Here is a 19,472-nt window from a genome sequence, read left to right as displayed (position 1 = left end):
TATTTATCTGTCCGTTTCCTGTTTATTTTTGTTAAAAACGTTAAAAAAAGCCAATCCTTATGGGCCATTGCAATAGTTGCATACAAAATAGAATAGCATACAAAATCAACAAACTAATTAATTCACATATATTTTACTACATACTAAAATATTATTGTAGAAATAGTAACAACAATGAACCGATTTGTATATTTGAAAGTAAAAACAGACAAAAAGCTAACCTAAACAACAGGATGAATGAGACAAATTTTATTTTTACCTCGTGAAATTAACGAAATTATTTAGTAATCATTTCGTTCTATTTACACTGAATCAAATAGAAAGAATGGTTATCAGTTTCACTTACAACGCAAACTACGCAAGTGCTGATGACGCCGCCTTTTCTTTTGTTTCTGATAACCGCCACGTAAGGCGCTGGTTGTTTTTCAGAGGTTCCATTGGGGTGTAGGAGTCGACAATTTGTTTGCATCTATGCATGTTTCGACTTTTTGTGCTGCCATTAAGCCATTTTAGAGGCAACTGAGTTCTGCACATTAGACGCGTTACTTTGTGATACCGAAATAATGTCTGACAAGAAAGGTAAGCAAAGAAAACTGAATATTTCAATGAGAATTAGAGATAATTCCGTTATATAACTTTATTGAGGAAATAGTAGGTTTCATTATTAGGGAGTGTTACTTCTTACGTCTTACGATTATAATGTTATTAGTTCAGATCAATACTCATTGTAAGCGATTCAGACGGTAATCGATGTATATGCTGTAAGTTTGATTATTGTAATGAAATAAGAATTGCGTGTTTCACTGTATGAGATAATCAATACTTTGGGATAAACAAAATGGCCCCTAGGGTTATCCTGTCAAAAGATTGTGTGTTCACTCCATTAATTATTGAGTCTTTTTATACTTTTCAGTGAGAGTTATCATATGTACTAATTATGTAATTTGTAAAAAGTCTTTCTAAGAGAAATCTTAACTCTTCAAATGAAATTAACAAAGCCTATTTGAAAGTGGCTTTTAGTGTTTCTTTTTCTTAAGCTCAACTTTACCATATTATTTCTGTTAGTGCTGCTTTTTGTTGTCTTTTTATTTCAGAGAGCTACTCTCGTGCACTAGGCGTATAAGTGCAGTTCATCAAATAGCCTACATGGCAAATTTGAACATGATCCCCGTGGGCTATCAACTTGAACAAAGAAAGAGATAATTATGCATTTTAAAAACAAAACTTTGTCCAGGGTAAACATTGTATAATTATTCCTTGCAGCTTTCCTGTTGTGGATGTTTCTTGGCGGGGATAATCTCGTTGGCCTGTTCTAGAAAAGTGGCAGCGTATTTAAACACAAAACGTATTCTTCTTCTACGTGTTATTCCGAACTGGCTGGCTGCTTGTCTTTATCATTCTCCTTCACTAGATCTCCTTAGTGTAGCAAATTGGAGTGCAAACGTCTGTTATATTTATTTTTCTTGTCAATATGTGAGACATTTTTGCATGGGTGGAATGCAGGAATAGACTAATGTCAGCATTTGAAGTCGTAAACTGCAGCAAGACTTTCGTTAATCTATACACTATTTTTCCATGGCTTCCATAATGAAGGTTGTGGTGAACAGTATGGCAACTGCAACTCATGCTGCAGTATTTTGCGTTGAAGAAATATTTAAATATAAGTAGCAGTAATTTATTGAGCATTGCTGAACCTTGTGCTATTTCTGTTATCAGTGCCTAATATATTAGGTATTGGATAGCAAAGAGCACACAATTCTGGTAAAAGTTCAGAAACGTTTGAAGGCAAAATATTAATATTAGTGTAAAATTTTGGTAATCTTTATAGTACTTGATAAAGAACATAACAATGTAGTTGTACTGAACAAAACTATCATCTGTAAGATAAGTTCATCTTAAGTGTTGGTAGTCATTTTACATTCCTGTTGACCTTTTAAGCTTGAACATTAAAACTCTTATTTTGTTGCAACTTTTTTAGATGCAATTTTACCTCCACAGTAATCCCCGAAGCCAGATAATGTAACTCTTCACAAATAAGTCACATTTCTATGTGAGATAATGTACATTATTACAGAGCAATTAATCTAAAAGTTCTTTTTGTTGCCACCAACCGTCTTTATTAATGCTGGTAAGACCGTTGGTTGTCCCTTACCAACGAAGCCACGTCTAATTTTTCCACCCCCACTTCCCTTTCTATACTGCCACATCTTCTCATGGGTATGCTGATGTGGTTCATACGATCACAGTACAGTGACAACTACCGTTACTGCTTTATAAGTAGTAAGATACCCATTTTCCTTTCATAGCTTATTCGTTGTCTTACAGATTTCATATATTTAATTTTGGATTGTGCAGTCACTTGAATTACTGTTTCAATCCTGTTGTTTCAGGCTTACTAAAATTAAGGCACATCTCTCAGCCCACTACACTTTGATTTGGTTAGGAATAATGAAATTATGTACAGGTTTCTCTCAAACTATATGTTGACACTTCAGCATATAAATTTTCTAAATTTCTCACTCCTGCACCAGGAGTATTTTGTTTTGCTCTTGTGATAACTCAAATTCTAATCAGTGCGGTTGTAGCAGCCTGGAACAGCGTATAAGGTAAAATATGGATCCAGAAAATACTGATATATTGTTAGTGGTAAAATGGAATTTTAAATGTTAATCATGAAGTGCTCAACCATTTCTTGAAAACTATTCAAAAATGTGAAACCTGTGAGGTATATGGGAGAAAATAAAATAATGATTTACCCATCTCATCTTTCGCAAATGATATAATAATTTGCAGTGCACATTTTGCTTAAGGAAAAGTGATGGGAAATTTAAATCCAATTTTGCTTAAAGTTGGAGGAAAAAGTTGTACAGTAGGCTTTTGTCTTTTGAATTGTCACTGCAGGAACTCAGATCTGTGCAAATAGATAAATTGAAATTGTTAAATAAGTTGCATGTAAAGAGGAAGTGGGGAAAGTCCCAATTGCAGACAAGTCTGAAGCACATAGTTGGCATGGTCAAGGTTTTGTCAGGTTGTGAAGTGGGGAAGAACAGGAGTAGCAGGGCAAATAATAGATGTTTGTTACATTCCTAATGATTTAAAGCATCACTATTTCTAAGAGGCAGAATGGTAGGCTCTTTAACTGTTGGTATAGATTATTGCTCACATGATTAGCACATCAAATCAGGGCAAGTAAAATTAGTTTTCTTAAAGGGAGTATTTCCCAAATAACTTTCATTATTTAGCAATTTGCTAATTTTGACCCCTTGAGCACTATCAAGCTACATAACAAGTACTGTTACACTTACAGCATAATATGTTCTACATATTGCACTCTAGCAAGAACAGTGGCACAACTCAACAATGTAATACTTTAGAAAGCTTGACATCAAGAATTACTTCTGTGAAAGTTATATTGAAATATTCTTTTAAACTTTAAGTATTGTTGACAGTAAATTCCATTATTTTTTGTGGACATATTGTTCATTGAAATTAATTAAAAAATACTGTTTTAACTCAATGCTTTTCTTTCTCGTGTGGGGGGGGGGGGGGGGGAGCAGCAGCAGCAACAACAACAACAAATCTGATGGTTGCTGCTGCCTTAAGTCTTGCATAACCACAGTGGGTATGATCACAACCTTTGCAGATGTGATTCCCATTTGTAAAATGAGTGTGCAATCCTTGTCTTGGATTTTGTTACTGTAACAGCATACATGACTTTAAAATATGCCGTGTGTGTTTATGGATTTTATGGTATATACTGGCACAGTGACAACCCATGTGATGATTGCTCTTCTTAAATCTTGTACATGGACTAACCTGTAATACATGTCTGTGCCTACTATGGTTGTGTGAAACTTGTTATGGATGCCACCATCACATGTGCTTTTCACCACACTTGTCTGGAATAGATCAAGCTGTTTGTATAATTTCTATTATGTAGCTTAATATGCAAGGGGGTTGAATTATCCAATTGCTGGACAAAGATAGTGTTTAAATTCAAAAGACATCTCTATGGGAAAGACCTACTTGAAGAAATTTACAGTAGCTGTGGATCCATCCATAAAGGCTTTTGAAATTTTTCCACCTTTATCATTGAACTTAATTACACATTTATCCCTCTGGGTCAAAACATTTACTTTTGCAGGCTGGTTTTGTACAATAGTAAGATGTAATTTTAAACATAAAATATTACTTTGAGAGAGTAAATGTAGAAGTTATTGTGGGTATAGTAAATGCTGTAGTACTGCCATTCTGCTTGGACCAATTAGGGAATTGGGACTTAGGCTGTGACATCTATTGATGTTCATTTTGATAACCTCTGTTTCCTCATTTTGGTTTGATATTAGGTAATGACAAAATGTCCCTGTCCAAATTTCATGTCATATATATGGGAGCAGCAAACAAAATTTAATAGATTGACGCTTTCTTTTTAGGGGGTGCCTCATATGTATCACATGCATACCTTCATAGTTAAAAAACTCTAAATTGTTTGGTGTAATCAGCCAAGTAGTTACATAGTGCTGACAGAGTTGCATTGTTAAGTGCGACTCTGGTCAAAGCTGAGTTGCACTGTTCACTTTCACTGGTCATCCTGACCATTTATATTCTTTCACTCTCGCTAATGAATTATCTTTAAAATGGGAACCATCACAAATTGATTTTTTAGTGCTAAGTAATGAGAAGTGCGAAAAATGTCTTGCTCTAGTTTCCATTTCCACACAATGTGTGGCCACAAATTCAATTTTTGTTGGTCCAAGCAGGACTGTCTGCTTTATTACTCTGTGCCCTACTGATTTGGTTGTCAGATTGAGATATGACTGATTAAATAGTTTAAGAATGAGGAGAAACAAAGTTGCCACTGGGTGAGAGTAGAAATTTTAAGCCTGTTGTCAACCTTTGCATAGTTGAGGTAGAACAAGTTTTAAAAAATTCTTTTAAAGAGAAGTTCACATTATTCTCCCTCTCTCAACATCCTACTTTAGGATTTGAATACTTCAGTGTAGAGATATAATTTTAAAGTTAAAAATTGCTAGAGATAGTATATCTCAGCTTTACTTAGTCAAGAGCTCACTTATTGGGGCAGTTCTGTATAGCTACATAACATGGAAGAAGCCACTTTGAAGAAATATGTAATTTGGCACTTCTGGTTACATCACAAAGAATGTGGAACCTTTTATGTGGTCAAAAAACTGTGCTGTTTGGTTTAGAATATTAGTGTGGAAAATGCTTAAAACATAATTCAGTTTTTACCAGTTCATTTGTAATTTTCAAAATGTGATAAAGCAAGGGGTCGACAGAAGCGTCCGATCCAACGCGTCGGCTTTGACCCGTGACGGAAGGGTGTTGTCGTGTGTGACGTCATGACGGCGTGGAGTTTGGTTTGAGTGTGGCTGTCTCCAGTTCCGTTTTATCTTAGTTTATTTACTTTTCTGATCTGTTCGTTCTATCTCGTGAGATTTTTTTTTTTTAATTTAAAAACACTTATTACTTATTTTAATTATGTTTCCTCGAATTTCTGTTTTAGTTTATTATATTTATCTTTCTGATCTGTTCGTTCTATCCCGTGAGATTTTTTTTTAAAAAAGACAAAAAAAACACTAATCAGCTACTGAAGCATCTTTATCTTCCATGGGTTGCAGGGGTTACGACCCCTTGGGAGGTGGGTGGGTATTCATGCATGGCTGTCTTCACTTACACGTTGTAGCTACGCAAGGCGTCTAAATTTGTTTATATTTAGTTTGCCCCCCACCCAAAACACCCCATTTCCCGCGCTTGTCCCGTTAGTGTCATTCGGCTTCTTGTGGAAAGTGTGTGTGTTTGTTTTTGTTTCCGCCATATTCGTGACGTCATGGGTCAAAGCAGACGGGTGGGATCGGATGCTTCCGTATTTCCAAAGCAAGTAGTGACCATAAATGAGTAGTCATAAAGATTTATATTGCACCTCAGAACATAATTTTTTTTGTTTTGTAAAGAACCTTTGCTACTTTTTGTTTGTTTACAGATAAGTCTGCTGTTTTGTTCACTTTGAAATCCTGTCACAGTATGGTAACATGACACTAGAGGAGACAAAATAAAATTGTGCAGCCTATTGATAAAGTGGAGTATTGCAACGTAATTTGTGGTGGCAGTGGAACAATCCAGTTAACTCCATCAACAGTCTGGATTGGCCTGACATGGTTGCCAACAACTAGTTACTGTTTGATACTCCACTTTATCAGTTGGCTGTGCAATTTTTCTTTGGCTCCTCTTGCGGAGTTCTGTAGTACTGTGGTGCAGCAATTTAGATTTGTACCAGTGTCCTTACAATATTTCTTGTTGCTCATGTAGGAAATAGCATGCCATTGCCATAAATTTTTTTCTGAAAAAAAAGTTAAGACAGTTGTGACCTGAATTTAACAGCTATTGTGATTATATATTCACTTCAAATTGCTAGTCTTTTTGAGATTGTTCTAGAAGATGAGATGTAAATTTAGGCAATTTGATAAGTTGGGTATGCTCAAAAATACTATGTAGGATTTGATTGTCTGCTCATCTCCCATCAGTGTTAAAATTATCAGGTTATGAACTATGGGATGCTGTCTGAGAACGATATAGTTTGGAAATCATGGAAAAATAGTAATATATAACAGTTGGTTATTTTTAAAAGGAAATAGTTATGCATTTGCAAAGTCATCGCAGGTTTCATCATTTTGATTTGTACATGAAGTGGCAGAGTATCAATAATGCTATTGTTATTGATACTTCTTAAGAGCATATGCCAAATCTTTGTTCTCAGGTGGTCCATTGTTGGAACAAAAATGGTGCTGTTAATGGATTTTGTTTCATTCAGTCCCTGAAACGAAGACTCGAAAATTTGAAATTTGTATTCTGCAATGCACACAACTGTTAGCAGTGACTGAAAATCCTAAAGTTGTGTACATTTTAGTGAGGATTAATTGGGCAGGAGGGGTGTTTGCTTGTACTATACTAAAAACATTGTCAGTGTTACTTGTATAGATATTGTGGGAAAAAAATCTTTACAAGATCCATCACATGAGTAATCCTGATAAGCATGGGTAATGTTGATGCTATACTGCTTCTGGGAATTTCAGATGTGAAAAATTGTAGTTGGGGAAATAAGAAAGGCATGACTCGCCTTATTCCCTGGGTATGGCTGTCTGTGCAGGTGTTGTATAAGAAAATATGTGCCATGCATCTTGCTGCAGTTTACTTGACCTCAAAACTGCAATATTTATAAACACTGGATTTTTTGAGTATTGGCTTTTTTTGCCATCACTCATCACATTGGTAGTATGTAGGATTTCATTTGTAGCACTGTCATTCCTGCATTCTGCAATGGATTTTGCTGTACAGTAGTTTTATGGGTTAATAAAGGAAGTGTCACAGTGGTGTTCTTTGGCACTTAAATTAAGGGTACATCCATTGGCAGAAACTTCAGAACTGATAAAAATGTTCATGCTATGCTTGCGAAATCCTTGAGAAACAAAATTCCCATATCCTTAACATTTCAAATCTTCCTTCAAAACTACCTATATTCATTGTTTCTCAGATTCCTTTTCAGAGACTCATGAAAACATTTTGCATTTATTTTTTTTAACTTTATTGTTCCTTATTTTTGCAGTTCGGTAAATGGTGGATTATCTGTCATAAGCAGTTGAGGTCATATAAATCTCAGTAGTCCTTGCACCAAGAGGTGACCATCTTTGTTAAGAATATTTGAGCAAATACATGATCTAACAAACCTGCATAGTAGTTGTTAGATTTGGTATGAGTTTCAAGGGAACAACAGTAAAAAAAGTTCTGTACGCTACTTACTGTTGAACTGCTGCACTTGTCATGAAAATGTCCCACAGCATACAAGTTTGTGACAAATTATTGCATTCACATTACATGCATGCAGTGCTTGATAACATTGTTTGACTTTTTTAATATGGAACAGAAAATCCAGGGATGCTTGGGCACTTACTGTTGGTGGTAACTAGCTTGTAAATATATTTTACAAAATATCTTAACAGTTGATGGAAATTTCCAGCAATTTTCTGGTGATTATAGTTCTTTAATTTCTTTATTGTGCAGATCTGATGTTTTACATGTGAAAACAACTCTTGGTGATCTGCATGGCAGAAATGACATTTTTAAATATAATTTGCATTAGCAGCTAACAGATTTTTGTGTGAAATAATTTCACTGTTGTGCATTAATATTGCTTTAGGTAATTAGTTTGGCAGCTATATGAAATAGGTAGCAAGTTATTTTACCATAACAAACTTACTTGATGGCAGTTACAGCACTCCTTACTGGGGTGAAGTGGCCTGTGTCTTTTAGGCAATCTTTTGTTTTAGCACTGAACTTTTCCCTTGGCAAAGCAGTTTTAATATTGATTTCTCATTTTTTGCCAAAGATTCTTCACAGGAAACTAAGCCCAATTTTTTGTGGGGAGGATGAGGGTGTTGAAAGAGCTGTAACTACTTAAGTGATGGTTTATTTATGGATCTGTTCATGGAAATTACACTATTAAGCCAATTTCTAGCTTGTTCTCTTATGCTTTTTATGAGCATATTGGAAAAATGAAGGCTTTGTTTCAGCTAGTGTAAAACAAATAACCCAACCATGAGGCCTTTAATATTAACTCACTTCTGTATGAGCAGATACCTGTGAAGTTAGTAATGCGCATACTATTGTGTGGTCAAGTGGTTGCCATCAAAGTGTAATTGTAATTCGCAGTAATGAAAGCATCATATGAATAATTGAAAAACTATCATTTTTGCCAAAATAGATTAAATTAGAACTAATTACAAGAAACTTTCTGCATATTTGAGGACAGGTCCTTTCGGTCAATTTAACATGATGGTACTAGATGTCAGTTTTGATTTGTAGTGATGTAATTTTTTTGATCATATGCATGCTAACAGAGATAAAACACTTTTTTGCCTCTGTATGGCATGACCATGATTACTAGTGATAAAACTGATCTGTAACATAGTCTAATAGCTAGGTTAGGTTGAAAGGTGATAATTCAGTTGCCGTTAAAGCTAATGAATGAGACAAAGTATAACTGTAATAGTAGTTTGGCACACTTTATGCCAACTGGATGGCAGTGATTGTGTGTGCAAGTTTGATGTCATGGGCCAAAGAAGTTGGATGGTGTTAGCAGATTGTATTTTTCTGCATTTTGCAAGTTTCATTGTTCATATAAACTGCATCCAATTGTATCTGATAGATCAGCTTTGTGATGAGCTGGTGCATGGTTCAACGATCTGAATTGTGATAGGTTGGTGCCCCACAGTGGGAAAAGGGGCCCTTATCCCCAAAATACCTGTAGTGAAAAAAATTACTACATTCTACAAGTGTGCCCAATGTTACTTAAATTTTACATCTATAAAGTGCATAGCCTATAGTTGAGTTAACTCATATTTTATTATCAGTTGAAGCTGAGGTTAGTGTCCAGTTTCATTCCCGTTATGGAAGTGGGTCCCTCTAATTTTTAGCTATGTCATTGTTTTTGTTGCGAAGGCCCTATTTAAATATACTTGGGTGTAAAAAAAGTAAGACTGAAAGTTACTTTCACATGTCACTGCCAAGTAATGTAGTAACTTGGCCCATATGTAGAAAGAACTGCTACAGTGTAGCACAGGAGAGAGGGAATACACCATCAGATAAACAGAAATGACCTTTATTCAGACTAATTACACTGAAGTGGCTAAAATTCATGATGGTCTCTTGAACATTACAAAAGGTAGAGCATGGTTCTTAATAGGATGTATGATTTGTGATCACCATGAATGGCAGTGTGTGCTCTGCAACTTTCTTCCATGCTGGCCACAAGAGAAGATTAGTAAGGAGTTCTTACAATAGGATGTTCTCAACCAGTGCAGTCAATTGTTGGTAATGCTGCATGTGGAAGTTATGGAATGTCTCCCCAACACATCAAATACATGGTCAAAGTCACTAAATTTTGAACAGGGGTTGAAGACTTCACTGTTTAGTCCCATAACCCCCCTCACCCAGACAAAGTTGGAACAGGCTGGTAAAAGCATTTGCCAAATGTACCCTCATGAAAAGAACTGCTCCACCTGTGCTGTTTGATGTGGCCTTGCATTGTCATTCATAAAAATGGTCAGGTTGATTGCATTGCTGAGTGTGTGCATGGGAAAGAAGTACATTGTCACAGTAACATTGACTGGTGATTGTACTATTGTCTCACATCATAACACGTGGATGATGAAAATGATTGTTAGACAATAATGGATTCTCTCATATGGTGAGAGGTGGGAACATGTAATGCACCTAGGAACCTTGTTGAACATGTTTGTTTTGGTGGTCCTGGTGTCACTGTGTGGAGGCATAATGTTGCCTGGAAATACCAATGTCCAAATCTTTGAACATGGTACACTCACCTGTCAATGTTATTGTGACACTGTACTCTTTCACAATGTGCAACTTCTTAGGGGCATATTTGACCCAGACTTTGTTTTTATGGATGAAAATGAACAGTGCAGGTGCAACAGCTCTTGAAGCAAGAACATAGTAAACAAATGGACTGGCCTGTCTGTTCCCCTGAATCAGATCCTGTCAAGCATGTGTGGGATGTGATGGGGAGGTGTACTGCAACATATCCACATTCATCAATGGCCAACTGTGTTGGTAGGGAAATGGTACTCTGTTCCACAAAAACTCCTCACCAACCTCATTGCAAGCATGGGAGCACATTGCTGAGCATTCAGTGCCATCTTTTGTGATCATGCAACCCCTTAAAACAATGTCCCACCTTCTGTAGTGTCTAGGGAACCATCATAAATTGTGGGGACTTCTGTATAGTTGCTGTCTTTGAATAAAAGTTACTGCTGTTCATCTCATTGTGTATTCATTGTTTTCTGTGCCATATTGCAGTTCTTTCTATGTACGGTCCAAGTTCCATAGATTTGTTATGCGACAGTAATGCATTGTGTGAAAGTTACATTCAAGTTTTGCACACCAGTGTATCTCCAGTCCCTCGTAAGTATCTTGTCCTAATATGTAATTGGGTGCCAAGAGTAATGGACAACACAATTACATGAGCAAAAGTGAAAGCTTTTTAGATTTCTCACTTTTTGAAGCTTTAATTTGAACTCACTTGTTTTTCTTTGGACATTAGAATTGCATCCTTTTTTTACTTAAATATAAATCTGAAGTTGTACTACCTCACATCTGCAGCTTTGTCATCAAATATGTTGCTCAGTGTTACCTTTACCTATGTGAGATCACAGTTGACTACCTAGGTGAGTGATGGCCGAAGAAGTTTTCCGCTTGGTGTTTTAAGCATATAAATTTCCATTATTCCTGGATTTTTGTGTGGATAGTATTGTGACTTCACTGGTTGTGGTGTGATGTAAATTTGAATAGCTGTTTGGTTGCTGGTGGCATAGTTTCATGGTAGTTAAGTCGTGCACTGTCTGTAACTGCAATATAAATATACTTGCTTATCAAGTTGTTCATAAGAGCATATTAAGAGGCATGCTGCATTTAAACTAATATGTGTATTGGAGAGCAGGGTTAGAAGTCAGGCAGTAATGAATGTGTAATTTAATTCTTAAAAATGGTTTGTCTTGAATGCTATCAGAAGTAAATTCCATACCTTCTATGTGGACATTAATTTGGTTGTGCACAAGCAGTGTTTCACAGCTGATTATTTAGACTTGCCATTTGTATTAAAATTGATTAGATGTCACAAATTTTTACTTCTAGCAAATAGTTATTTGGCCATAAGTGTGTGTGTGTGTGTGTGTGTGTGTGTGTGTGTGTGTGTGTGTGTGTGTGTCAGGGTACATCTAATCAAAACTATACAAATGTTCACTTGAACTGCATAGTGTATTTACTTTGCTAATCCTAGTATACCCCATTCTCAAACTCCCCTTCCTGCCAAGAAATTTTCGATTCTCAGATAAGCTTGTGTTAGGGATATTGTGCCAAATTAAATAGGTTGAATAATCTCTTACATATTCTGTAGCCACACATTTGTTAATTTTGTTGTGGTTTTACTGGCCCGATTCACTAAATGTCAGATCTAATTTTGTTAGTTTCTAATTTCTATGTTATGGTGTAGTGGTGATCTCGTCCATCTTCATTCGGTGAATTGTGAAACTGCATATGTAATCTGTCATTAATGCCGATACAGTTAATTTTCATGAACCTTTGATCCTTTCTGTCCTTTCCAACTATCGCAAGCTGTTGAGATCTTCCAGGAACAATTAATACCTTAAGCTGTAATTTCAAGATGTCATATCAATTTTCTGTTCTTTCTGCCAATATCACAATAAATGATTTTATTTAATTGCTAGGCAGTTTGCATAATTGCTGTTTCTGTGAACTAATATTGTTTGTCTATTTGGCCAGTTCACGGTACTAATGTCAGAGATGATCTCCAGTTTTTGTGTTATAAGTTAGTTGACGCATGTTGTCTCAGTGTGTTATAGTGCTTTTTTGCACTTGTTTTTAATGCTGTGAAAGATATAGCTAACTTGTAGCAAGAGGAATGAGTCCTGACAGTTTGGAATCTTCGTCTTTGATAAACTATAGCTGCTTAACTCATATAAAAAAGTTAAAAATTTAAGATGTATAGCAGGCTGTTTGAGTGAAGATTCCACATTGCAGCACTGTTCAGCTTAGCAGTTTTACGTAATAACCAGTACCTACACAGATTAAAGATTGAAATTGTCAGTGTATTTCTTGAACAGAATGTTAGTGAAAATGGGGTACCTGATTTTGAACTGAATGTTAGTGAAAACAGGGTAGCTGTGGAAGAAATTTTCTTTAATCTGCTGTGAAGGACTGGTTTGTAATGATGTATTAACTGTAATTTGCATGCTATAATGCTTGTTAAAATATCTCATTTGATTAATAGTTAGTGGTGGACAGTGCATAATACACTTGGATTGGCTTTCATTTTATCAGTATGGAATGTAACTTTGTCATGTAACTTTTAGTCATGTAAGATTTACATGAAATATTTAAAGTTTTAAATTTATTAGACAAATTTCCAGTTGGTCTCCTCAAGAACTTTTTCGTATAACTTTTTCTTGAACAATGTCGTGACTTAAGTCTATATGGTGCTCACACACAGGATGCATGGGAAATAATGTATTCCCAAATCACATTTGTGTTAAATTCAAAGTGTCACAGGCAGTAAGTTTCTTTGTGCATAAATTGCCTTAAAATGTGAGAATTGTTTATTTTCTTGTTGCTAATGCTACTACATGGAGCCAAATATGATAGGACATATCTGAACATAATATACACATCTTACCTGCTATGGTGATCGCTAGTACCCCATGTTGTGGTACGGATTTCTGTACAGATGCTCAAGCTATTTTTTTAGGGCCAAAACTTTTGTAATTCTGTAGGCAGATCATCATTTGAAGAGTTAGTTGAATAGTTAGTATTATATATTGGTCGGTTTCTGAGATGAATTTTGATGCATCTAGCTGCTGTAAATATTTTTCTTTAGGATGGTATGTGGTCTCATTGCACAGGTAATACTATTTTCCAGCTGTGTAATGTTCATGACAGAATTTTTGAGGGCTATATCATTTCATAAGAACAGTTTCCAGGTTTTGAAATGAAATGGGAAACATTTTCTTTTTAAAATACTCAAAGCCAAAACTTTTTCATTGAGTGGAATTCAACTGGAGGGTATGTATGTTGACATAGACTTTCATCTTGAATCATCATCCCAAGTGTAATTTGTGATGCCAAAAAGAAGGCAGAGGGAGAAAGAAACTGCTCAGTTTGATGTCCCATATGTTATTCCTTTACATGCTGCTTTTGTACTATACACTTGATGGGCACAAAACTTGCACTTGTGCAGTCTTCTTATTGCAGATTGTGGTCAGTGTTAACTTAACCTGTTGTAGCTGAGTAACTTAAATTTGAGTAATAGCTAAAATTGTTCTTCAGTAAGCATGACATGAGGAAAATAATAAATTTCTTTCAAAGAACAGTTTTTATTGAAAAAAGTGTTGAAATTCTCAGACATTGATACCAAGGCATAATTTTTACATATGAAGTATAGCATTTCATGTGTGCTGCTAGATATGAAACCTCTTGAAGCAGTTGTTGGGGTTGTTGAAACAGTTACTCAAATTCTCACACATGGTGTGTGCATAACCTGTACATTAAAGGAATTTGTAACTAATCCACTTTTTAATCCATATTGGCTGATGACCAACTTGGTCCTGGTGTACAGATTTTTGGTGGCAAATGCTGTAAGCATGTTTGTTTCTTTACTTGAACATCCTCTGAATCCCCTTGATTTTCAGCCTCCAGGTGGTGTTATGTTTGTATTGCACAATACTTGTGCCAGATAAAGTGGGAATTCTTCTGAATTCATTGTTTCCTCAGAAAACTTAATCTCCTTCTATGCACATTTGTATAGTAACCAGAAATTTCCTAGTCATCTGAGGGAAGTAGTGGAACATATGTACATGCCATCTTTTGCTCCTAGGAATATCTTCCCATAATACTGTTGATCAGATACACCCCACCTGTGTCAATTATATTCACCAACAATCTATGGCCTGTCAGTGGAAATATTTTTCGTAGTTTGTCATAGCATTGCACTTGTGATATAGGTGTTTCCTCTGCAAATGTTGATGCTAGACTTTTGCTATCTTACTAACCCTCCAACCAACCATAGAAACATTTACTCCACAGATTGTGGATGTCGGCTGGACACTTAACCAAATATATATGTTCCTTTAAACTATAATTGAGGAAGCTACTATATTTGGTTCTCTCTGAAATTCTCTTTGCCTGTTTAACTTCAAACTTGTAAGCAAACCCAAATGCGCTGCTGAGCTTAAAGCTCCTTTTATAACACCACTTGTGTGGTTGTTTGTGTAGCATGTAATGTTTTTTGCTGTCGATTTTCTGAAAAGCATTTGTTCTTGTTAAACAGTCAGATACTTGTCAAGATTCACGTTACCAAATGCTTCATTGAGTTTGCCACAGGCTTAGTCTGAACAATCCCACATCAGTCTGTAGAATGAAGCAAATTGCTTTATCATATAAGGAAGCAGGTCTCTCACATTGAGTATCATGCATGAAATAGCTGAGTTTTGAAGATGTTATTTGCACAGTGGTGCATTTCTAAAACATAGAAATAACTTCACTTATATACATAAAACAGTATCATTTTCCAGATGTATCTATCAGAATGTATAAAATAGGACACTAGTTAAATATAGTGTCAGTTATGTCTTGCACAACACTTCTTTCAGATATTTTGCATGTAAAAAAACCTGACACCAGTAACTTGTATCCATGGAAAACAGTTTACGATTACTTGCAGCAGATATATTTGATGTAGTCTCTGAGAATGTTGGAACACTGCAAATTTTATGGTATAAGATGAGAAAAAATTATGTATGGTGATTAAATGGTATGTTGCAGAAATGCCTTGTGGTGATACAAAGGGTTAAGTGTCCTGTTGAGTTTGCTAGGCCCACAGCAGGTTCAGTTCCTACTGTCACTTATGATGTGCTGTGATAAGAATATAACTGTAGACAGAACATAAGTATTGAAGTATGCATAAGGTGCATGGTGGGGTAGTGCACAGTAGCAAATACTAGCCTACCATGTGACAAACCAACCAGTATAATTTTACTGTAACTGTCTAGAATGTGCTTCAGGTAGTGGGTTGAACATTAAACACTGATTTTTTTTATTGGTGTATAAGGTTATAGCTATTTGGCCATTGCAGTGTTTGACTGACACAAAGGAAAAAGACAAAGTATTGTGCTAGTAACTACATAAGTGATTTAATTTGAACAAGTTTTTTGAAAGAATGTCTGATTCAGTTGCCAGTGAGAACATTTGAAGAGTGTAGTGTGGAAGAGAAAGCAGTACATTGGCACTGCTATCAAATATTGTGCATTTGCTGCCTTGAGTGCACATTGTCTTAGTGGATGATCTTGCCTTGGTCTTTTAATACTTTCTGTTGGTAAGGTCATCTGCAGCTGTTAAAGTGCTCCAATTTGAGACAATGCTAGAATAGGTGGTGTAGTTAAGGACATCCTAATTGATAAAAGCAGAAACCATTACTACCTAGCTGTAAATAGACTGCAGCATTCTCACTAGATTGTCAGAATCTGTGTGCGTGTGTGTGTTGGGGGGGGGGGTTTCTACACTGATAAAAATATACGGCCACACATCAACCAACCACAGGGTGAGTTTAATTTCCTATTTCTTTAATTACCTGCAGGTGTAAATTATAATTAATGGAAACTATAAAACAGTATCTCAAAAGTTTAAAATTTCAGGTGTTTTATTGGAGCTTTGTGATGTAAGGTGTTAGATTTAGGCTAGGTGTCTGTGATCTATCATCAAATTATTGTACTAGATTTCCTGTAAAAATGTGCTATCCCCTTTATAATTGTTGTGCTGTTCTTTTTAAAGTGCTGTACTGTCGATGTAGGTTCTAAGTGTTGCATTATTCATCAAATTTGTCATTCATTGCCATGTAGAGAATAAACTTCCAAACAAGGACAGGACCATATGAACTCTCAGCAGATTCCATTGTTGGTACAAATCAGCTTATTATACTTTATTCACTATACAGTCTTATAAACCTACTCTTCGGCTATACCATGCCAAAATGGTTAAATTTAGGAAAAAGTTCCTGCAGGATCATTACAGATTTTAATGAAATTTTGTGTGAACATCCGCACATGTATCCAATAAACATTGCTAAAGTTCTACTTTTGCCAATTTAATACTTGGACAGATAGTCATTTGTTTGACCTCATAGCACAGTTATCAGCAGTGCAGCCATGAGTTTTCAGCAAATGTCAGACATCGCTGGCAAGATTTTCTTGAGAGAAATAAAATTAGGCCATCTTATTAAATTTTTTGCACTCAAGTGAATAATAAAAAAATTCGTGAGAGACTTGCATATGGATAATTTAAAGCAAAGTATGCTGAAAAGTACGACTGCGAAGTCTTTCGCGACAAGGAGGTTGTACCAAAAAGTGGAAGCCTCACCGGTCCACGACAGTCAGTTTTACCCCTGACGAAGATGATGGAGGTAGTCATTGACAGCTCGGGATTTTATCCAAATTTAACACGGCAAGTAAACTGCGAACTATTCTGCTATGCCGAAAAGAATAGATGATTAGAAAAATGTGAAGTTTTTTATATCTCTGGAAGTAATTGTGGGGTACTTTGCATGAGATAGCTTACCAATACAAGATCTTAGAATATAAATTTTAATTTTCCTATTGCTTTCCAGTAGTGTACAATGTGAGGGCAGGAAAATGACAATTTTTCTAAAATATGCTGAAAAGGACTTTTGGCCCCCATTTACAAAAAATCTTATGCAAACTTTCTATAACCATTTTCATCAGAAAGACCATGTTCTAAATCACCTAAGACTATTTGGTTTTGTAGTGGAAACATCTAATGCCCAAACCCATAACAAGGTGGAGGTGCATTGAAAATGGGCCTTTATCCCACTGGTACTTAAATTACATCTGACATATTTCATTATAATTTATAATTGTTTAGTACTCTGTGAAAGTATCAAAAAGGCCACTTGGCATGGAATGACCCTCTTAAGTCTTAGTGCAGTGTGCAGTCTGTTTGACATTAAGCAGAAATTGACACTTGGAAGTGTAGCAGATGGCTTATGGACAGCATCCAGGCCATTAATACAGTAAACACTTGCTGTACAGTCATTGCATTACAAATGGGTGCTAATGCTACATTATTTGTTGAGAAGGCCTAGAAGATTACTTTTATCAAATTAACTTACTCAGTTTTTGACAGTCTTTTAGTAATCAGTGCACTTAATGTAGTAAGTTGTGGATGTCAACATTTCATTAATTTTCATGTCAATGTGAAATAGGTAATGAGATGTCGGGAATTAAATTTACTGTACATGTTACTCCTGAACGCTTTGACTGTGTGGGAACTCTGCAAGTCGACCCATACTTGTTTTTCAGTTACTGCAGATGCTGTTGGTGTAATATGTGCAGTGTTACACATCATTGTCTACACTGTGTGTTAGTTTTCTGTAAGCTGATACTTCTCCTTCCTGCCGCCCCCCCCCCCCCTCTCTCTCTCTCTCTCTCTCTCTCTCTCTCTCTCTCTCTCTCTCTCTCTCTCTCTCTTTCGGGCCCCCCCCCCCCCTCTCTGGCTCCCTCTCCCCGTTGAATTTGTCCTGTGCATTTTGTGTATCACTTAACGCAACATTTCAAGGTGTTAACTTTGTTGCTATAAGTTGTTGACCTTGGTGTAAGTGGAACAAGATATACTTTATTGGGAAGTTGGCGCTGTCTGTTACAGGCAGTGTTTTACATTGCCCTTACATCATCTTTGCTTTCACCATCTTGGCTGGTATTTTGGTTCTGTTACCTCAGTTTTTACATAAATTCTCAGTTTACTGGGACAGCAGTAGTGTAACACTTCATTTTTTTCTTATTTTTCCTTTCTGTGTACTTCATTCATTCTACTTACCTCTAGTTTTCTTCTCACTATGTTTTTCCACTAGAGCATGTGATAGCAAGATGTTCTGCCAAAAGTATTTTTCCTTATGCTACCCTTGTCTTTCTCCTGGCTGCTACACCTGGACTGCTATAAGTCTCTACCGTCGTGATTTAATTTCTAAGTGATATGTGTAGAATTTTTCTATGCATTCAATGTTCTTGACCAAATAGAAGTTTCTCCATTGCCTTTCTCATAGTTTTGAAGATTTCCACATTATCACATGCTCATCCAAAAATTTCTTTGTTAGATTACTATCATGTTCATTGTTTTCTTAAATGTCTGTTGTCCATTTCTGCATTAGGTTCCTTAAACCTATAAGGATGACTGTTAACTTCCTGTATTCCAAAGTCCATATTCTCAAGTATTACTGCAATGCTCAGATGAGTTGCAGTGTGTTGAAAGAATAATAGAAATATATTGTTGGGCAACATGGGTTAGGTTGTAGATTGCTTTCTTTCATGGTGGTATCTGAAGAGTTTCCAGTGCTATGAAAGCAGGAATAGTTAAAATTACTGCCATTGTGGAAGACAAAAGCAGGTTTTTCAGTGATAACTTTGGACTTGGTTGAATTCCCCTGGTATTTTGAAATGGTTCTGGTCTTTCTGAATATTAGGACAAAATGGTTTACAATTGAAACTGTTTTTGTGAAGAGAAACATTGATGTTTGTCTTAAAATTTAACACTGCTGTAAACTAGTGCAAAATGGTATCTGCTTCAGTAGTCATTTTGGGTTATAGTTAATAAAGTTGAAGCCATACCTGAGTGACAAGTATTGCATGTTTCAATGGTATCTTTGCCATTATATGCGGTAGTTAGTTTCAAGGAACTCTGAGAACAGTGTGAGCAAAAGTTTCTGCAAAGAAAGAAGGCAATTGTTAAAAATGGTGCTGTATGAAACTATTCTGGATCAAAAGTATTTTAAATGGTGCATGTTTATTATGAACTTAACTACA

At 35.9% G+C, this 19,472-nt stretch overlaps 1 protein-coding gene across 2 annotated transcripts in view; it reads left to right on the top strand.

The window, feature by feature from the left end:
* The first annotated feature begins 437 nt into the window (after window positions 1–437).
* Window positions 438–19,472, top strand: part of LOC124723050 (DAZ-associated protein 2-like) — a 46,741-nt gene continuing 27,706 nt past the window's right edge. For both annotated transcript variants that reach the window (XM_047248232.1, XM_047248231.1), the window contains exon 1: window positions 438–579. In XM_047248232.1, coding sequence (XP_047104188.1) covers window positions 564–579 — 16 coding nt within the window. In that variant the 5' untranslated portion in view covers window positions 438–563. The remainder of the gene's footprint in view (window positions 580–19,472) is intronic.

Source organism: Schistocerca piceifrons, chromosome X, assembly GCF_021461385.2.
Source record: "Schistocerca piceifrons isolate TAMUIC-IGC-003096 chromosome X, iqSchPice1.1, whole genome shotgun sequence".
Taxonomy (NCBI): Eukaryota; Metazoa; Arthropoda; class Insecta; order Orthoptera; family Acrididae; genus Schistocerca; species Schistocerca piceifrons.
This window is presented reverse-complemented; position numbering and strand designations above follow the sequence as displayed.